At 44.6% G+C, this 21,774-nt stretch overlaps 1 protein-coding gene across 1 annotated transcript; it reads left to right on the top strand.

Moving 5' to 3' along the window:
* Positions 1-16,864: 16,864 nt before the first annotated feature.
* Positions 16,865-21,774, top strand: LOC134405981 (vomeronasal type-2 receptor 26-like). The gene is made up of 4 exons (XM_063137210.1): positions 16,865-17,644; positions 19,321-19,548; positions 20,452-20,578; positions 20,873-21,774. Exons 1-4 carry the CDS (start codon positions 16,865-16,867, stop codon positions 21,772-21,774), a joined length of 2,037 nt encoding a protein of 678 aa, XP_062993280.1.

Below are 21,774 nucleotides of genomic sequence, written 5' to 3'. Positions count from 1 at the left end.
GAACAATAGAGGGCAAGCCCCATGCATGCTGGATTTTCTTGTGTATGATGTGGAATTCCAGAAGATTCCACTCCTTGTCTGTGAAGAATGGCGGCTTCTCCTCAGGAGATACCAGGGCAGTGGCTTCAGCCCATGAATGTGTTGCTGCTGGTTGCTGCCCTCGGTGGATGTTCTTTGGCTTTTCTTTGGCTCCTTTTCTGGGTGGGGATAGCTTCAGTGACTCCTCTCCCTTGGCATGGGAATGGATTCCATCATGATGCTGGTGGTGGGATTCGTGATGGGACTTGAGTCGAAAAGGAACAATTGCTCTCAGGGAATCTTGAATCACTTTGGGAAGTGCCCACTTGTGCTCTGTGGCCAAACTCCTCACATGGGACTCCAGACAATTCTTGATGCCTGTACTCAAAAAGCGGAGGAGCTGGTGGGGGAACATCACCTCCACCAAAGTCAGTGGTTCCTGGACAGCGTCACTCCCTTTCCCTTGGCTCCCCAGTCTCTCAGCAGTGGTGCAGGCTGCTGCTTTAGCTTTTGTGCTCTGTGGCTCAGGTAGATGTGGGGCAAAGGCATGCAGGGATTTCTGCACAATGGATGGCAGCCCCCACTGATGCTGGATCCTTTTGCGCCTGATGTGGAATTCCAAAAGGTCCTGGGCATCTTTGGTATGGCAGTTTCCACCAGCCATTGCCCCTTGGCAAAACTTCAACTTTGCAGCCTCTTCTCCAAGCCTTATTGCCTTCTCTTGGTGCCTTTCTCTTGGATGTCCTCCTTCTCTGGGGATGATCTGCCAATCACTCTCTACTGGGCCTCTTCTCTGTGGTACTCTTCCAGCCATGACCTTGTGCTGTAAACTTACTGCCTTGCTCTGGGCTTGCTTTGTAGCTGGCTGGAGGCCTTGGCCACAAGTGCATAGCGGGATTTGGTCCTGACCCTTTCTTCCTCCCACCTGGGAAAGGGACACAGGAGACAGAAACATCTTCAGCGACTCCTGAACCTGTCTGGGAAGGCTCCACTGGTGTATGGCAGTTCGTCTTTTCACATGTGCCTCCAGTTGCCTCCTTCTGACCAGATCCAAACACAGCAAGTTCTGGGTTGTTTTGACCCTGACATCTACTCCACTCCATGGGCTTGTGGTAGCAGCAATGCCCATTCCTGCTGAAGATATTTGTGGTGCTGAGGGGAATGAAGCAAACGCATGAAGGGATTTTTGAATGACAGATGGCAAGCCCCACTCATGCTGCAGTTTCTTGTGCCGAACGTTCATCTCCAGAAGATCCAAGGCCGCTTTCGTGAGGAAAGATGATGGCAGCCTACAAGATTTGAATCCTGTCATTCCTGCAACTGTAGATTTTGCTGAACCTTTCTGGAGGCCTGCCTTCTCGGTGACTTCTTTTTCAAACAGTGATCCTCTTACTACAATGGCTTTTCTAGACAGTGGCCATTCTGGAACCTTTCCAAACATCTTTTTCAGGGAGTCGGCATGCAAACTGGGTAAACCCCAAAGGTATGTTAGATATTTGTGCTGGATGTTCACCTGAATCTTTACTAGAGACTGCTGCTCCACAAAAAGCAGAGAAGAACTTCTGGATTTTACTCCTGAAGAAAGGGAGACAGGTTTACGCAGCTTAGCTCGTTTGATGCGCAATACCTTATAACTCACCATCAGCTGGAATTTAATCTCCAGAGCCTTTTTCTTGAGATGAGTTTCCAGAGTACTGATCTTTGGAGGTTTGAGAAGCCCTACAAAAGGGCTAACTGATGACTCTAAAGATCCCTTGCCGCATGGAGCATCCATGCACATTGGCTGTGCAGACCTAGGGATATGTTGTGCTCTTTTCACCTCCGGCCCCCAGGTAAGGTGCCCCCTGCCCATTGTTTCTTCCTCCTGCAGTTCTCTGCCTGCTGCATGGAAGGGAGAAAAGGTACGTAGAGACTTATGCAATATTTTGGGGAGTACCCACTGGCCACGAATGATCATCTTCTTCACACTGATCTCCAGGTTCTTCTGAACAAGCTCAGAAACAAATAGCAGATCCTCTACCCGAATCATTATTTCCTGGCTTATCCTCTGTGGCATATGGGTATAAATGGAAGAGGGGCGTGAAAAGGCTTTGAGGGACCGTTGGATAGCAGAGGGCAAGCCCCAGATATGGTGAAGTTTCTTCTTCTGGATGTGATGCTCCAACTTTTGCTTTTCCTCTTTCTGAATGAAAGGCGTCTCCAGCTGCTGGAATCCAGTCTTCAGCTGGCTGATTTGGATTGGGGAACATCTGGCTTGGACCATTGTAGACAAAGCTTCCATGTGTTTGCTGGGCAACCCCCACAGGAAAGCCAAATGTTTGTGCTTCACATTCAGTTCCAACATATCCATGCAACCTGGTGGCAGAAAGAGAATGGAGAGAGCTCTGCTTGTGGGAGGTTTCTGCCCAGCGTGGACCAGTTTGGGGAGATGTTTCCATTCCCTGTCACTGGCTGCTCTCTGAGACTGACGACATAGGCCAGGGGGTGCCTGCAAGCATATTTGGAGAAATTTTCTTCTGAGGTGTCCCTCTAAGGCATCCTTCTTCTTTGAGGTCCTGTCAGCCTCCATCCACCTTGCATAAGTCTTTTCACCTTCTCTGGAGCTGTGTCCTACCTCTACAAATGTATTTCCCTTGTCACTATGAGGAAGCTGAGTTCTTTTCCAGGGATCAGAGGGGAGGAAAAGTTTCAAGGAATCATGGACTCTCCTTGGCAAGCCCCATCTCCTTTGCAACTTCATCTTCTGAATGTGGAGCTGTAGGTGGCCACAGATGTCCGGAGGAAGGAAAAACAACACTTGATGCATCACGGAGATCTCAATCACAGCTTTGGAAAGACTGGGCAGTGTGGGTGTTTCCCACGTAAAGCCCTGTAGTGACTTCTGTATGAGGGCAGGGATTTCCCACTGATGTTGTATCGTCTTCTTCCTGACATGCAGTTCCAAGACCTCTCTGGCCCACCCCTGGAAGAACGGTGTCTCCACTTCTAAAAATTGAAATACAGAAGCCCTTCTGAGTCTGACCAGAGGGGAGGACTGCCTGGGTAGTGCTATCCCAGCAAGAGCCTCCACATAGCGTGTCCCAAGTCCCCACAGACCGGCCAAGTGGCTACGCTGCAAGGCCAATTCAATCTGACCCATTTCTACCTGGCCAAATAAGAGGGAGGCACTACGAGGTTTTTGCAACCTCAGACCAGGATGGATTAACTTTGGGAGAGGTTGCCTGAGGGACAACAAGTGGAGTCGCTGAGAGCGTCTTGGGACAGCAGGGAAAGCTTCCAGTTGGACCTCCAAAAATTTCTTAGTGAGGTGTAGCTGTAGCTTTTCTGAGGCTTTGGATTTTACTTTGAGATGATGATGATGATCCTGAGATAGGGACCCATCCCTTATCCTTTTGGCCTGCATGGTACTTAGAGCATCCACAGTCCAAGGTTTTATCCTGAAGCTGAGCTTCTGAGAAAAGTATGTCCCTGACAGTGTCTTCTGCCCTTCATAAGGGCTACCACCTCCAGTTCCTGGGAACAGCAACCTCAGGGATTCAAGGACCCTTCTGGGCAACCCCCACCACCGTTGCACCTTCAACCTCTGAATGTGATGCTCGAGGTGGCTTCTGGTGCCCTGAGGAAGAAATATTAGCTCCTGATGCAGAGTCTGGACATCGATTCTGGTCATGCAGAAGGCACGATCTGGGAGGAAACCTCGCATGAAGGCCCGGAGAGAACTCTGAACAAGGGCTGGGAAGCCCCAGTGATGCTGCAGCCCTTTCTTCTTAACATGCATCTCCAATAACTCTTGGTCCCGTTTCTGGAGAAACAGTATCTGCACCTGCAAGAACTCAAAGGCAGTCCTTCTGCCCTGGAGACGTTGGGCATGTATCCCCGGTGTCATGGCATTTACGGTCTCCACATACCTCTTGGCCAGCCCCCAGAGGGAACTCAAGTGGCAAAGCTGCACAGACACCTCCATCCGTTCAGCCTCCTCACTGTGTACAAAGGGCAGAAATAACTTTCGGGACTGCAAGGGCTTGTGGCCACGGAGGACCAACTTGGGCAGAGGTTGTCTGGATCTCAGTTTTGTACATCTCCAAGAGTCCATGGCTACAGCAGGGAAAACCTCCAACTGTATCTCCAGGCATTTCTTAGCCAAGTGGAGCCGAATCTTCTCCCGGTTCATGGATCCTATACACACGGTGCATAGAGCACCCATAAAAGGGGGTCCAGGGAGGCTCTTAGAGCCAGGTCTGCTGAACACACTTTTCCTCACCTTTGGCCTGGAACCACCAGCCTTAGACTCTGGTTGTATCATCCTCAGGGACTCAAGGACCCTTTTCGGCAACCCCCAAAGGCGGAGCAGTTTCATCTTCTGCACATGGATTTCCAGGTGGTTATGGATGTCTCGGGGAAGGAAAAATAGGTCCTGCACTGGAATATGGACACAGACATTGGCCTTTGTTGAGGTAGGCAGCAGAGGTGGCCCATAAATGAAGCCCTTGAGTGACCTTTGGATAAGGACTGGGCAGCCCCACTCACGTTGGATCTTCTTCTTTTTGACATGAAGTTCTAAAATCTGTTGATTGACTCCTGGAGGGAGTGGCATCTGAACCTCAGTGAAGACGAAGGCATCCCTTCTCTGCCTGAGAGGCCGGGACAGTGGCCTGGGCCTCATTCCTCTAAGCACCTCCACGTAGTGGCTGCCCAGCTCCCAAAAGGATGCTAAGTGGCTGCGCTGCACAGCCACCTCAATCCTATTCATGTCCTCTCGGCATGCAAATGGCAGTAAAGACCTGCGGGGCAGCAGAGGCTGGTGGCCTGGGAGGATCATCTTGGGGAGAGGCCATCTCCACGTGAAAAACGCACATCGAAAGGAAATGCTAACAGCCACAGGCAGAGACTCCAAATGCATCTCCAAACACTTCTTTGCCACGTGGAGCTGCAGCTTGTCCCGGGCCTCTGTTTGGAGAGAGAGAAGGAGCTGTGGGGCTCCAGCAACCTCTTTGGACTTCTTGCTACTCGGCCTTTCACTTACACCATCCACGCGCCAGGGCTCTGGGGCTTTCTTGTGTCCATACCCATATTTGGGATAGAAGAGCCTCACAGGCTCAAGGGCTCTTGTAGGCAGCAGCCATCGCCGATGGACTATGATCCTCTGCACGTTCTTCTCCAGCTCTCGTCTGGTGGCATGACTGAGGAAGTTGAGATCCATTAGGAAAACAGCCACTTCCCGGTGCCTGGCCTCTTGGAGGTGAATATGGGGCTTGGCTGGTAGAAAGTACTGGAGGGATCTTTGAATGAGGCCAGGGAGTCCCCAGGTGTGCTGCAGAGCCTTCCTTCTCACATGCCACTCCATTGTCTCTCGAATCTTCTGGCCAATAAATGGAGTCTCTCTTTCAGAGAATCTGGACACAGCAGATTTGCTGTGCAAGTGGTCAGTCATAACTGGTGGTACAATATCCTGAAATAGCCGGCGGAGGGACTTATTGAATAGAGTGGGCAGCCCCCACTTATAGGTCAGGACTTTGTGGATGACGCTGAGTTGGACACGATGAAAAATGACCTGATCCATAAAGAGCAGCTGCTGGGATCTTGGCTTTAGATATCTTGGCCCAGGTGGGATAAGTTTGGGGAGCTTGTGTGTTGCCATGTCATAAACACTTTCCCAAGATTGCCGAGCCATGGGAACAACCACGCCCAGCTGGATCTGAAGGGATCTCTTGGCCAAGCTGGCTTGTAGGACCTGCTGCTTCCAGGCACAGCTCAGCTCTGGGGAATTCACCCCTGAAGAGAGAGCAGGATTCTTGGAGAAGCTTAGCGACACTGTGGAAGACGTCCGCTTCTTAATTTCCTCTATCTGAGGTAATGCAAAGGCCTTCCTACCCTCTTTCTCTCTCTTGATCCATGGGGGAGAGACTGGAATGAACCTCTGCAAGGACTCAAAGACACGTCTGGGTATGCCCCACCGCCTTTCGACGATCTTGCTCCTGAGGTGGCTCTCCAGCTGCTGCTTTCTCTCTGAACTAATGAAAAGGAACTGACTGATGCCAATGCATACCTGCACTTCAAGTTCGCCTCGGAGCCTGGGGCCAGGAGGAGTTGATGGTGGTGGGGCAGGCAAGAGGAACTCTTTCATGAACCGTTGTACCAGGCCAGGCAGGCCCCACTGGTGCTGAAGTCTCTTCCTGAGGATATGGGTCTCCAGGTGCTTCCTATCACTCTGTGCTATGAAGGGAGACTCTGCATTGCCACGTTCAGCAAAGCTACGTGTCCAGGAAGGAGAAACTGGCAACGAGGGGGCACTGGAGGAAATCCTGTCCAAGGACTGCGTGTACAATGTTGGTAGCCCCCACAAGAAGTGGAGGTATTTGCACTTAATGTTCATCTCCACAGTGTCTGCTTTTCCCCGAAGGCCCAAGCATAGCCTGTTCCTCAACTGAGGATAGACGTTACTGAGGGAGCTAAGTTTGGGCAAAGGCCTACTCAAAGGCTTTGTACTAGTCATCTTCTGGGAATGCCGCACAATTACAGGGAAGGTCTCCAGCCTCATCTCTAAGGATTTCTTTGTAAAGTGGGCCTGAAGCTTTGCTTGAGAGCTGGGAAGAGTTTTGGAGTCCAGGACTTCAGCTGTGAGCCTTGTGATGGTTCTCTGTTTCTTTTTTGACCTTCTCACATGAGATGTGTCCTGGGGACTCTGTTGTCGGGCTGCCTGCCTTGGCTGAAAAGAAGCCTTCATGTGCCTGAGAGTCTCTTGCACCCTCTGGGGTAGTTGCCAGTGCTTGAACTGAACCATTTTCTTCAGGTGCAGCTCCAGCTTCTTCCTGGTTCCCACACGCATGAAGGGGAGGACTTCAGGCTTTGTCACCACTGTAATTTCACCCTGGTGCCTCTTGGGAGCTGAATATGAAGCAGAGGGCATGAAACGTCTGAGGGACCTGAGGAGTGCTGAGGGCATCCCCATGAGATGTTGCACTCTCTTTGCCACCAAGTGTGACTCCAATCTCGAAGTCACAGCCTCTTCCACAAAGGGAAGATCCACAGGGGTGAATTCTCTCAAGTGACCCCGGCTGATTCCAGCTGGCAATGAGTGGGCCATAGGCCCATACATGGCTTCTCTCCGTGCTCTCCGTGCCTTTCTCTTACGTACTCTGCCACGGCTGGCCTCTCGTAATGACCGCTGGAAAAAGAACCTCTCACTATGACTTTCAGTCACCTGTGACTCTGGAAAGGCTTCACTGTCATCGCAGGAGGAACCTCTATAGCCTCTCTGTTGTTTATGGGCAAAGATATGAAGCTTCAAACTGTGGTCTCCCTTGGAATAAACCAGTTGTGCAGCTTCCTGAGCCGCCCGATCACAGACTTTGCAGCTCTCATTGTCACACAGCAGTTGACAAATGGAGGCTATACGAGCATGCCGGGGGGCATCATGGTCCGCCCTGGCAAACAGTGAGATCTTGAAGCCTGCAATGGAAAGGCAAGCTTCCAATTAATTATTGAATAATGTCCAACAGGTAAGTAATTATTAATTAATTATTAATCAGTTAGTAATTTATTAATGCTTATTAACTAATATTTATTAATTAATGATTAATTAATGGTTGGTTAATTAATGGCTTGTTATTTAATAATTAATGGCTGATTAATTAACTTTTGTAATTCGCCCAGAGAGCTTCGGCTATGGGGCGGTATATAAATGTAATCAAATAAATCAAATAATGAACAATTAATGGCTGATTAATTAATTGTTAACTCCTTGACTATAAATCCACAATTAATTAATTATTAATTAATTTAAAATTAATCTATGATTAATTAATTATTAATTAACCCTCAATTAATGGCTCAGTTCATTGATTCTTGTAAGCTGCTCTGGGAGCCTTTCAACTCACCTCTTTTAACTTAAGAGCAGGATAATGAACCAATGAATGAACAAATGAATACATAATACCATGTCACATTATTCTCGTCACTTATCAAATGAAACAAGTGAAATCAACAAATAAATTTATGTGTTAGGTTTTTAACCTGCTTTTCCATCCTGAAACATAGATTACAACACCCCCCCCAAATGTAATTGTAAATGCAAATTAAAAGAGAAAGGATGAAACAACAATAAAAATAACAAAACTGCAACCCAAGAGTCATTAACCAATTGGCTAAAAATAATCCAGCCGTTATATAATCGCCATGCTTACCCCCAGGGTAATCTTTGGTACTACCCAGCAAGGTTGGGGATCTGATGAAGAAAACCCAGCAATGGCCATTTGGAAACTACACACACAGTTTAAGGGTTCATGATGTGTGGCGAGAAATGTATTGGGTCTGCATTTTTATGTGAGATGACCCACCTCCCAGAACCAAATGTGGAACGGAACATAATTTACACTTGGAAATCCATTTATTTATTTATTTATTTATTTATTACTAATCATACAGTGCATTCTGGAAAAAAGAGAGTGCTTGACAGCATACATACATTCCTTTCTCTCTCAAAATACTTTAATTCAAAATGCACATTTTATAAAGCATGTTCCCATGTTTTCTCGAGCTGTTAACTGCATAGGAACATTCAGGAAGCATAGAAGCCAGTGGAAAACTTAATTCAGATCCACACACTGGTCCAGGGTTTGATGAATACTAGGGTCACACTGTTTGTCCAATCCATCTAGCCCATATGCTGATTGGCAGCAATCTTTTGGGCTGGAGATGTCGTGGACTGAAACTGGGACTTCCTGCGTGCAAAGCAGGTGTCCTTCCATGTTGCTTTGACATCGGGGTTGAGAAATATATTTACCTGCTCTCTCTTCTGTGGTCACCTGCTGCCTCAGTCTGCTTCTCTGATGAACCAACCATGAAGAAGAAAAAGAAGATGAGAACAAGATGTCAAGTTGCACAGAAAATAATGGAATAATATATTAAGTTGATGTAGCGTGATTATTGTATGTGTTATAAAATCTAAGCTGCAGGAGCTATACTAGAGTGACCTGATACAACACAGGGCAGGGCTTCTGTGGCTTCAACTGCTCTGATGAAAAGGGAATTTCACCAGGTGCTGCATGCATACAAATGACACCTGCTGAAATTCCCTTTTCTACACAACTATTAAAGATACAGGTGCCCTGTCCTCTTTTTCATATGGTCACCCTAATGGTCACCCTACACACAAAGCACTTCCAGAATGCTGAGATGCCCTTTAGCAGGGATACCCATTGCTGGAACAAGACCTAGCAAATTCCATGAGTCAAGTGAATTTGCCTCAGTATTGAAAAATGCTACATTAGATGCTTAACTACTATGGTTGTTAACAGAAGTTGAGTAAGACAGCCAAAGAGGTGAATACAGTACTTATCCATCCTATGATGGCTGAAAGCTTTGATAACATTTCAGGGAAGGCAGAGGGACACCTGCAGTTTCTGTAGAGCCAGTTAAATACCTCAATCCATGCAGGGAAACTATGCTGGAGTTTCCATATGAGACAGATAATCAGGGCCAATATGAGATCTCTGCCCTGAAGGAAACAAGATTCCCAAAGGGCAAGGAGGAGTCTATACAAAGCCATCCCCATAAATTGTAGTGGAAGTTCGCAAACCCAATGCAAACAAGACCTGGAATACCCAGCCAACGGCTAGCTCCCGATAGGAACACCCTAAGAGTGTTCTGGAACGCATCATAAAGGATGATGCAATAGGGCCTCTGCACAACTGGAAGCCAAAAAGAACTCTCAGCCATAGACATGGCTGGCCCTCCTTCTTGTCATTTGTACAATGATGTTTTTTGTTTTGGTTTTTAGAAAACAGAACCCCTTGGCTGTAATGGAAAACTTCCCCTCCTCTTGCCACTTGAAGCACCACACTAGAGGATGTGACAGCACCCTCTAGTGGGCGCTTTGTAGTGCAACTTCCCCTGTACAGAAGCCAGGTCTACACCAAGCAGGATGTAGCACTTTGAAAGCAGTTTGAAAATGGTATACAGAATGTGTCCTGGGCCACAAACAGTTGTTAAAGCACTTCAATACCTCTCTTAGATTCAGGGCGTTGCTTTTAAAGGGGTGTTCCCTGGTAAAACAATAAATAATACAATTACATGTGGTTGTGTCAGGGAGGAGATACCACAGTCTGTGGCTTGACACTGACAAAGAAGCAGGCTATGCGCATCTCAGCTGCTGCCATTTGGCTAAGTTGGATGCAATTGATGTTAGAGAATGTTGTGAGGACCAGTATATAAAACCTGGCACATAGCCAGGCAGGCCCTGCCATTAGGCAGAGCGAGGCAGCTGTCTCAGTTGGCAGCTGCTGGGAGTTGTGGAGTGGCAGCAAGGTGCTGGAGAACAGAGCTCCAGGTCTATCTTACACTCTCCTAAGCTAGCCTATTGCCCTCAGGAGATGTGGAGAACACCACATCTTGGAGTTGTTGTAGATCGCAACCTGAATATGAGCCAACAGTGTGATGTGGCTGCAAAAAAAGCAAATGCTATTTTGGGGATGCATTAATAGAAGTATAGCTTCCAAACCGCACAAGGTAGTGGTTCCCCTCTATTCGGCATTGGTTAGGCCTCATCTTCAGTATTGCATCCAGTTCTGGGCACCACATTTCAAGAAAGATGCAGACAAGCTGGAGGGGGTTCAGAAGAGGGCAACGAGGATGATCAGGGGTCTGGAAACAAAGTCATACGAGGAGAGACTGAAAGAACTGGGCACGTTTAGTCTGGAGAAGAAAAAACTGTGGGGAGATGACAGCACTCTTCTAATACTTGAAAGGTTGTCGCACAGAGGAGGGCCAGGATCTCTTCTCGATCCTCCCAGAGTGCAGCACACAGAATAATGGGCTCAAGTTAAAGGAAGCCAGATTCCAGCTGGACATCAGGAAAAATTACCTGACTGTTAGAGCAGTACAACAATGGAACCAATTACCTAGGGAGGTCATGGCCTCTCCCATACTAGAGGCCTTCAAGAGGCAGCTGGACCTTAACAGGTATGCTTTAAGGTAGATCCCTGCAATGAGCAGAGAGTTGGACTCAATGGCCTTTTAGGCCCCTTCCAACTCTACTATTCTATGATTCTATGCCATCACCAATGGTGAAGTACATAAGAACATAAGAAGAGCCATGATGGATCAGACCAAGGGTCCATCTAGTCCAGCACTCTGTTCACACAGCAGTCAACTAGCTGTTGCGCTAAGGTGCATAAGTGCTAATTTGCATTAGTGCATCAGCACATGTGTACTTGCACAAATACACGTTAACTAATGAATTTGTGCAAGTGCACATTAGCCTTAATGCACATTGATGGTAAAGCAAATTAGCTTGAGTATAACGAAGTTCTGGGGAACACCCCCTTGAGAATTCTGGGTTTTATAGGACTTCCCCCTGATCTAAACATGCATAGGATTGAACTCTTCATTGGCAGTATTTTTACATTCATTGTTATATATTACTCTTTGAGGTTTTATGATAAAGCCACTCCAAAGGTCATCATTAGATGTGTGGTATATAAATAAAATCAAATTAAAAGAGACAGGATGTGGAACCCTCACATAGCGACCAGAAACACAATTCTTAGTTTGGAGAGATCCCATGGAGATTGTGATTAAATTCACAATGGTCACCTTGAAACTTCTTACTTGCTGTCTCACTAAGGAGCAGAGGAGAGAGATTTGTTTCCAATGGTGCCACTAAGAGCCCAAAATCAAAGTTTCCTACCAATACTGGTTCTTGGTGCTCCAGAGACTCAACTTGGCAGCTGTAATTATCTCACCCAGCAATTATCGGAGTGGCTGTTATTGCTTCTTCGTGATACAGCTCCAGCAGCTTTCTAGTGAGTACTAAAAAATAACCCATAAGGAAGTCTGAAAGAGGTTATAAATCCCTCCACTTGTGCCCATCAAAGCTGTCAGGTGGGGGCGAGAGGCAGGGAATGCTATGTCACTTTGAACTCTGAGCATTTCCCCCTTTCCTAGAACAGTGCTGACCTCAAATCAAACTTGTTGGACATCGAAAGCATGCTCCTCAAATCTGATTGATGTCAAACGTAAGGATGATTACCTGTCTTTCTGTCTTTGTAAAAACTGTTGCCAGCCCTTGTCACTTGCTTGAAGTAGTCTGATGCCATGCCAGCAATGAAGCTGTAGGCAAGCACAGGGGTATCTTCCCGGGAGAGAAGCCTTGTTGTCAAGATGGTGATCCTATGGATGGTGCTGCTGTTGCTGGTTGACATGATATGCAAGGTAGATACCATGAGGTGCCTCATGAATGATCCCGTCCCCGTTCCTCATGAGTGGCATCGACCAGAAGACCTACTCATTGGTGGGACTGCATCTCAGATAATTTACATTTTCAAGCAACTTTCCTTCATGGAAGACCCTTCTGGGAAGCTGTTTGAGATCCCATTGTAAGGAATTCTTTTTTCTCCTCCTTGCAGAAGCTTGGGAAAAAGAAAACAAGTAAACAAACAAGTCTCAAAGCCCAACTGAACCAGTTGGCAAGACATGAATGTACTTAGAGAAAAAGCTCCTTCATCTCTGAAAATACTCTGTCTGAATATTACGTTGTCTTCGGTGCAATTTTTATTTCCGCTTCTCTGTCTGTATTCAGATTAGGTATTAGAACTACCCTTCAATATAGCCTTGTATTGCAGGACCGGGGCTTCAAAACGCTGGCTTGTGATACTGCCGCAATGCTGTATACTCCACAGTTCCTTCCTGCAGTCAAATACCACCCCATCCCAGCCATATAATATAATATAATATAATATAATATAATATAATATAATATAATATAATACACCAGCCCATTCAAATAGATAGGAAAACTAAACCTAAGACAAACATGCTAATAGTAACAGTAATTAAAAGCTTTGAAAAAAGACACCGCTTTGTTGCCAGAAGTGAAATCCAAGTCATTTCTCTACCGCACATACAGACAAATACTACAGCCAATACTTTAAAAAGTCTCACTGCACTATTCAGCCACGTTGCACCATTCAGTTCCTGCATTTCATCTATCCACCCTTCCCACCACCATGATTGTTGAAGCAGGTTGTTTCACCCTAGTACATGGCATGATGGGCCCTGATTCACATTGAGTGAAGTTTTACTCTATTAGGGTGACCATAAGAAAAGGAGGACAGGGCTCCTGTATCTTTAACAGTTGTATAGAAAAGGACATTTCAGCAGGTGTCATTTGTATAGATGGAGAACCTGGTGAAATTCTTCATCACAACAGTGAAAGCTGCAGGTGCCCTGCCCTCTTTTAAATCTGGTCACTCTAGTATAGCTCCTGCAGCTTTAACTGTTGTGATGAAGAGGGAATTTCACCAGGTTCTCCATATATACAAAGGACCCCTGCTGAAATTTCCTTTTCTATACAACTGTTAAAGATACAGGAGCCCTGTCCTCCTTTTCATAGGGTCACCCTATATTAATTTATTTATTTCTATACCATCCAATAGCCAAAGCTCTCTGGGCAGTTCACAGAAGTATATAAGTGCAGCATAAAATATAATGTGGAGGTTTAAAAGCACAATACAAAATTACAATTAGAATAAAACTGAGCAGCAATGCAGAGATTTGAAATACAAATTTAAAATGCAGATTTAAAAGAGCAGAGTTAAAAGACTAGGATGGTAAAATGGTAAAATACTGGGGAAATAAAAAGCTGTTCACCTGACACAGGAAAGAGTGCAATGTAGACGCCAAGCAAACTTCTTTAGGGAGCTCATTGCACAGCCTGGTTGCCATAGTAGAAAAAGACCTCCTCCTTTATAGATTTCAACGACAGGTCTGCATTAAGTTCTGGAAGGTGTGAACTGAATTAAAAGGAATATCTGATGCATCCCTATTTGTATGCCTCTTTCTGTAATTTCTTGACAGCTTCGCTCTATTGAGTGATACTTTTAAGTACATGCATCTCTCTTTCCAGTATGGTGACAAAGTTCTACCAGCATGTCCTGGCCCTGGCATTTGCTGTAAGTGAGATCAATGAAAATCCCAAGCTCTTGTCCAACATCACCCTGGGATTCCACATCTGTGATAGCTACTATGACATGAAGATGACCTATCGTACCACGCTGGAGCTGATCTTCAGATCACATACATTTGTCCCCAATTACAAATGTGACACTGAGAAAAACTTCGTTATGGCTATCATTGGGGGACTTAGTGCTGATATCTCCTTCCGCATGTCAGACATATTAAGCATTTACAACATTCCACAGGTAGGAGCTGTGTATGGGAATGTGGGTGTTTTCATAAATTGCACAGACATAAACTTGAGAGGGAGGGGCATACAGTGGTGGCCAAAATCACGGACACTTTTTGAAATTTTCATGTTTTGCAACTTTGCATTTGTTTCACGAAATTCAAATGTTTATATATCAATTGAAAGACCTGATTCACGTAATACAACAATCCTGCTTTTCTTCCTGGTTGTCCAATCAACTCTTTTCTTTGGTACCATTGCTCTACTTATGACGTACGTACATACACTTTTAATTGAGACATACTTCAAATATTCACACAATCTCCAATTGCTCTTCAGTTACAGAACAAACAGCAAAAGTGACTTTCCCCAACTTGAAACATGATGTATCGCAGCTACTGCCATGTGATTGGTCCCCAGAACAAGGACTGTGATTGGCCAGTAGGGTTTGCAATTCCAATCTGCTTCTTCACTCAATCACACCTGTGTTTGTTTTTAGACTAAAGTAAGCATAACTCTTTTTTTTGTACTGCAGATATTTGCATTCTGTTTTTTGTATTGAATTCAACATTAAATTCTCTTTCAATTGATACAGAACATTTTCTATAAGCTTGCAAAGTTGCAAAACATGGAAATTTCAAAAAGTGTCCACCATTTTGGCTGCCGCTGTGGCTGTAGCTAGACCTAAGGTTTATCCCAGGATTGTCCTGGGGTCAAACCTGTTCATCTAAGTGCCACACAGGGCATCCAGCGCTCAGGCAGGGATGAACCCTGGATGATCCTGGGATAAACCTTAGGTCTAGCTATGGCTTATATGTGTGGGAATTGGAGACATAAGTTTGTAAGTGGGAAGAAAGAAAGAAAGAAAGAAGGAAAGCATCAGCGCTTTAAAGGCCCAATGAAGAATGACACAGCATATTCAGTTGAAAATTCAAGCAGGAAAGCAGTGAGGGCTCTTTAACCTAAATACAGTTAAAACATACCATGTGGGGAGTGTTAAGCTATGAAAAGTAAATGCAAAACCTAGGGTGACCATATTTGGGAAACCAAAAAAGAGGACACCTAGTGTGTGTGGGGGGAAGCAGCTTTCTGAGTCCTGCAGAAAGTACGTTATTCCCCCGCCACCTTAAAGAACCCGATTGGAGTGGAGGAGGGGAAAGGATTTCATTCTGCACCACCACCATCCACTCCAACTGGGGCCTTTTCTATAATGTCCACGAATGACCCACTTTCCCCTTTAAGACCTCAATTGGAGCTCGGGGTGGGGGAATGATGTGCCTCAAGAAAGCATGTCATTCCCTCCTGCCATGCTAATGGCAGCCTTAAAGGGGAAGGTGTGTCATTCCAGGACATTATTGAAAACTATAGAAAATCCCCCCTGACACCATGGAAAGAACAAAAACCAGGACAAATCCGGGGAAATCCTGACAGTTGGTCACCCTACAAAACCACTTCACATGCATAAGCGAAGTGTGAAACATGTAATGATTCCAGAGAAAGTACAGCTGTAATCGTATTGCATGCAAAGTTTACACCATGCAGTGTAAACTACAGTTTAACTCTTGCTGAGACTTATTAGAAAACAATGTTAGTAAATTAGGGTGACCATATGAAAAGGAGGACAGGGCTCCTGTATCTTTAACAGTTGCATAAAAAAGGGAATTTCAGCAGGTGTCGTTTGTATATATGGAGAACCTGATGAAATTTCCCCTTCATCACCACAGTTAAAGCTGTAGGAGCTATACTAGAGTGACCAGATTTAAAGGAGGGCAAGGCACCTGCAGCTGTAACTGTGGTGATGAAGAGGAAATTTCACCAGGTTCTCCATATATACAAACGACACCTGCTGAAATTCCCTTTTCTGTGCAACTGTTAAAGATACAGGTGCCCTGTCCTCCTTTTCATATGGTCACCCTAAGTAAATGCTTTCAAGCATCAAATGGAATAGCTATGAGACACAAAAGTTATAGTACTGTACTGGCAGGTTCATGTTGGGAGAGATGTTCCTTCAGGTATATAGGAGTATAGTCCAAAGCTTTAGGGAAAGGGGAAAATTGTAGCTATCTATCCCGGGCAGAGTTTTGAGGAACCAGCTCCAGTTGGAGGAGAATTTTTCCAGTGTGGAACCCAGTAAATTCCAGAGAGGAAAATTAATCCTGGTAGGAAGTGAAGGAATTATTTTACAATGAAAACAATCATTTTAAAACAATCAACCACTTTCATACCGCTTTCATAGTGGAATATCCTGCTTGGTGTAGATGACTCCATAGACACACTTGGTAGGGTGACCAGCTGTCAGAAGTTCCCTGGATTTGTCTGGATTTTTGTTCTATCCTGGGTGTCAGGTGGGATTTTCTGTAATTTTCTTTAATGTCTGGTAATGACACACTTTCCCATTAAGGCTGCTTCAATACTGCTCCATTCAGGGCCTTAAAGGGGAAAGCTTCTCATTCCTGGACATTATCGAAAAGGCACCTATTGGAACAGTGGTGGGTAAAGAGGACACTGGGTGTCCTCTTTTTGTTTTCCCAAATACGGTCACCCTAACACTTGGACATTCCTGCTTACTAGTGTCCAAAATAACTAGACATTTTCTTTTAGCTCACCTATGGGTCATTTGCCCCAGAGGACAGTTTTACAATGCAGCTTCCTTCTTTTTATCGCATGGTCCCAAATGAAGCCCATCAGTACACTGGGATTATCCACTTGCTTAAGCATTTTGGATGGACATGGGTCGGCCTCCTTGCTGTGGATGATGACAGCGGAGCCCATTTCTTGCGGTTCCTCGAGCCATTGCTTTCCAAGAACGGAATCTGTTCAGCCTTTGTGGCGAGAATCCCTAAACAAGCGGTTTGGTTTTCTACAGAGGTCTTCCGTGACCTGAAATCAAATGTGCTTGTACATTTTACAGAGAGTAAAGTCAATACATTTGTTTTCTATGGAGAAACTATGAGTGTCATACTGCTGAAGATTGTGAGCAATTATATGGATGAAGAGTTTGGAAAATTGTGGATTATGACAGCCCAGATGGATTTTGCATTGACGAGATTTGGAGACTCAGATTTGCAACTGTTTTATGGTGCCCTTTCCTTCACCATTCACTCAAATGAACCCCAAGGGTTTGATACATTTCTTCAAATGACAAAGCCTTGCAGGACACAAACAAATGGTTTCCTCAAGGAGTTCTGGGAACAAGCATTCGACTGTTCTTTTCCGGATTGCAATGTGCCAGCAAGGGATAGCGAAACATGTTCTGGTGAGGAGAGGCTGGAGAACCTTCCTGGGGCTTTTTTTGAAATGCGCATGACAGGCCACAGTTACGGTATTTATAATGCTGTCTATGCTGTGGCACATGCTTTGAGTGACCTAATCTCATCTAGATCAAAACACAGAGCAAGGGTGGAGCGTAAAAGAGTTGAACTGCAAGACCTCAAGACTTGGCAGGTAATGTCTCCCCAATGCAATGTCTTCATTGCCATGAACAGAGCAATAAGACGACATCCAGCTTCTTCCTCTATGATTAACTAGTGGAATCATGTACCATTGAAAAAAGCTTTGTGGGATCACATTTTCTCCTATTCTTTATGCCTGAAATTAGTTCAGCTGTTCATATTCAGCTTTCTGTAGCAAAAGCAGATGTTTTTTTTTTTTTATTATTAAGCTGGATCTAGATGACTACTTAAAATAAGCAAGGAAGGGAGCTTGTTTCTAAAACATGGCATGAAGAATTCAATGGCTGGGCTTCAAATATTGCCATATTTAGGGGTGGAGAGTTTTTGATCTTGCCATGATTGTCTTTTATTTTATTGTTATTTTTTAGATCAAGGTTGATTAGTTCTCTCTCTCTCTCTCTCTCTCTCTGTGTCTTTTAAAGTTGTACCAACATGTATATGTATTTTTTTTGTAATATATGCACACATTCGCTTACACATTTTAAAACACATTCATGTTTGTATGCATACACTCCTTGACTAAAGTACATCTATTGACATTTTGGAAATATACGCTTTTTGTTGGTATATTTTTTTTTCAAATCTGCTGATAATGGCAAAGCCATTTTTTCCCTTTTTGCTCTTTGTTTTGTATGTGTGGAAGTGCAATTCAGCCACGCTTCGCACAGCCTGGGCATGGGGAAGGCTTTGCAGGTGGGGGAGAGGGATGAGATGTGCCCGCCAGGTATAGGCTGGGTACAGTAAGGTGCCTTCAGGCTGGGAGGGGATGAAATGGAGCTATAAAGGAGAACTCACCCCTCCCAGCTTCCTCTCCATTTGTGCAGTTCCCTCCGTAGCTGTAGGCAGTGTGAGCTTGCTGGTTGCCATTAGGGGGCTGAGTATGAATTTTTTTACTCATGTTCTGAATTGTTCATGAGGGTTTTTTGCCACTCCACACTGCAAGACAACTAGGGAGTATTAAATAGGTTGATTTGTCTGTTTATCAGTTTGGTCACATTTGCTAATAGGTGGCCTCAGATCTTACAGGCGTAAGAGAAGGATTTGGGAATGGTGAGCATTCATAGGCACTGTTAGGGTGACTGGTAAGATCTGAGGCCTCTCTGCCTTCAGCACAGCAGCCTGAATGGGAGATAAGGCTTACCTTTGAGGCCAACCCTTCTCACTCACCCAGCGCCCTGTGGCTTGGGTTGGGGGTGATACCGGAAGGTCTTCCTATTCCACAAGGGGCAGGCCCATGGGAAAGGTGAATAGTCCAGTGCCAACCCAAGGGCCATTAATGGCTTGCCCAACTTAGAAGGGCCTGAAGACAGGCCATACTGGATGCCCTACAAGATTTCACCCCCTTTGCAGTTCTTGAATAAATGTGGCCCAACTCTCATTATTTATCAACCTCCACACTGCAATATATCACAAGCTCAGAGATGTATGGATTTCTGACTACAAATGGTGTTCAGGGCCATTCTTCCTCTTAATGGAGTGGTTTTGGTAGATCCATTCTTGAAAAATCATGAACAAATCCTTCACACACCTCTAGTCATACTTGTACTAAACCCTTTAAAATCAATAGGAATTATGATGATCATTATTAACTGATGACCAACTTATTTCAATAGGTCTACCCTAAGTAAGAATACATCTCGATCCAAACCAATGTTCTCTTCCCTCTAGCTCCATCCATTTCTTCAAAGCATTTCATTTAACAACTCAGCTGGAGAGACGGTGTCCTTTAATGATAAGATGGAAATGGGAGGTGGATTTGACATCATGAACCTGATCATATTTCCAAACACCTCTGTCTTCAGAATGACAGTTGGAAAGATGGATCCCAAGGCATTTGATGGAAATGAATTCACTATTAATGAAAATATAATTGTTTGGCCCAAATATTTTAAGCAGGTATGGATATTAAGGTATTTGTAATTTCCTAACCATTTTCTGGATAGATGATTCAGAGGCCAGAAATTTCATTTACTGCAAAACTTACCCTTTTATGGTTTATTTGTCTCTATAATAAATTGATTGCCTCAAATATCAGATAGAAGGATGCATTTCACACAAAATTTAAAGCAATTTTATTTATTGATTTATTTATATTTTACACTTATATACTGCCCCCATAGCCAGAGCTCTCTGGGCAGTTTACAGAATATTCCACTATGAAAGCGGTATATAAAAGGCAGGAGCCACACTACTGCTTTATAGCGTTATTGAAGTGCACTGACAATCTGTTATATTTTCTGTAGAATTAAAACATGGTATTTTCCATGCCTCAATTACAATTTGTTATGCTTGCTAAGGAAGTGGATAAAATTCTTTTCCTGATAATAGTGGTCCATGAAATCAGGAATGCTCAGGAAATGATTTACTGCATTTTCAGTCATCCATTTCATTTTATTATTCTAGGACAACTACTGTTAGTTTTGTAAATTAGGTGATGACTAAGGGCTCATCTACACCAAGCAGGATATTCCACTATGAAAGCGGTATATAAAAGGCAGGATCTACACTACTGCTTTATAGTGGTACTGAAGTGCACTGACAAGTGTTGGGGCCCATGACACATCTACACCAAGCAGGATATAACACTATGGAAGTGGTATGAAAGTGGTATATGGTATGTGTGAGTGGGCTCCAACAGTTGTCAGTGTGCTTCAATCCTGCTATAAAGCAGTAGTGTGGCTCCTGCCTTTTATATACTTTCCTGCTTTCATAGTGGAATATCCTGCTTGGTGTAGATGAGCCATAACACAACCTTTCTCACACATTAACCTCCTGAACTCTTCTCCTGGTTGCCAACAGGTGTTGCCCATTTCATTATGTAGCAATTCCTGCCATTCTGGTGAACATAAGGAAAAGATGGAAGGGCTGAAATTTTGTTGCTACAATTGTGTTCCATGCCCAGAAGGGGAGATTGCAAACATGACAGGTAGGTGACACATTGAAGAATTATCTCTGTGTGTGCTCATTTTCAGTATTTACTGGTTTTGTTTGTTTGTTTAGAGAAGCAGAGGGGTGATAAGGTTCATTTCCATTCAATAACAATATTAACAGTATTATCAGTTAGAGCATATTGAAATGCTCCTTCAGATTATGTCCTTTAGTCAAATTTGTTGTGTTTGAACAAGAGAAATTATGGATCCATCCAAGCACGGACAATAATTGTAGTCACAGGAATTCATGTCCATGTACATATGTGACAGCCCCTCATTCTTTGTTTCAGACACACAATACTGTTTCAAATGTCCACAAGATCAATATCCAAGCAAGAACAAAGATGGATGCATTCCCAAAGTTATAACCTTTCTTTCATATGAAGAACCTGTAGGAATCAGTTTAGTCTTCGTTGCGGTTTCTTTTTCCATTGTTACAGCTTTCACCCTGGGAACTTTTATTAAGCATGAAGACACCCCCATAGTCAAAGCAAACAACCGGGACCTCACCTACACTCTCCTCATCTCCCTCCTGCTCTGCTTCCTCTGTTCCTTGCTCTTTCTTGGGAGGCCAAGGAAAGTAACCTGCTATCTCCGACAGACAGCTTTTGGCATCATCTTCTCCATGGCTGTTTCTTGTGTGTTGGCCAAAACCATCACGGTGGTTGTAGCTTTCATGGCCACCAAACCAGGCTCCAGCATGAGGAAGTGGGTGGGGAAAAGACTGGCTAACTCCATTGTTCTTTCCTGCTCCCTCATCCAAGCTGGAATTTGTGCCATCTGGCTTGGAACATCTGCCCCATTCCCAAATTTGGACATGCAGTTTCGGACTAGTGAAATCCTAGCAGAATGTAATGAAGGTTCTGTTATAATGTTTTATCTTGTCCTGGGCTACATGGGACTTCTGTCCGCCATCAGCTTCACTGTGGCTTTTCTAGCCAGGAAGTTGCCTGACAGTTTTAATGAAGCCAAGTTCATCACCTTTAGCATGCTGGTGTTTTGCAGTGTTTGGCTGTCTTTTGTTCCAACCTACTTGAGCACCAAGGGAAAATACATGGTAGCTGTGGAGATCTTCTCTATCTTATCTTCCAGTGCTGGGTTGCTGGGCTGTATCTTTTTCCCTAAATGCTACATTATCTTGCTGAGGCCTCAAATGAACAGCAAGAAGCAGCTTATAAGAAGGAAGAATTGA

The sequence above is a fragment of the Elgaria multicarinata genome, chromosome 11, assembly GCF_023053635.1.
Source record: "Elgaria multicarinata webbii isolate HBS135686 ecotype San Diego chromosome 11, rElgMul1.1.pri, whole genome shotgun sequence".
Taxonomy (NCBI): domain Eukaryota; kingdom Metazoa; phylum Chordata; class Lepidosauria; order Squamata; family Anguidae; genus Elgaria; species Elgaria multicarinata.
Note: the sequence above shows the minus strand (reverse complement) of the source record. Positions and strands in the feature narration are given on the sequence as shown.

Coding starts and splice junctions, on each gene's coding strand:
- LOC134405981 (XM_063137210.1), top strand. CDS start 16,865: ATGGTCCCAAATGAAGCCCATCAGTACACTGGGATTATCCACTTGCTT. Junction 19,549..20,451: donor GGCCCAAATATTTTAAGCAG/GTATGGATATTA, acceptor GGTTGCCAACAG/GTGTTGCCCATTTCATTATG. Junction 20,579..20,872: donor GGAGATTGCAAACATGACAG/GTAGGTGACACA, acceptor TCTTTGTTTCAG/ACACACAATACTGTTTCAAA.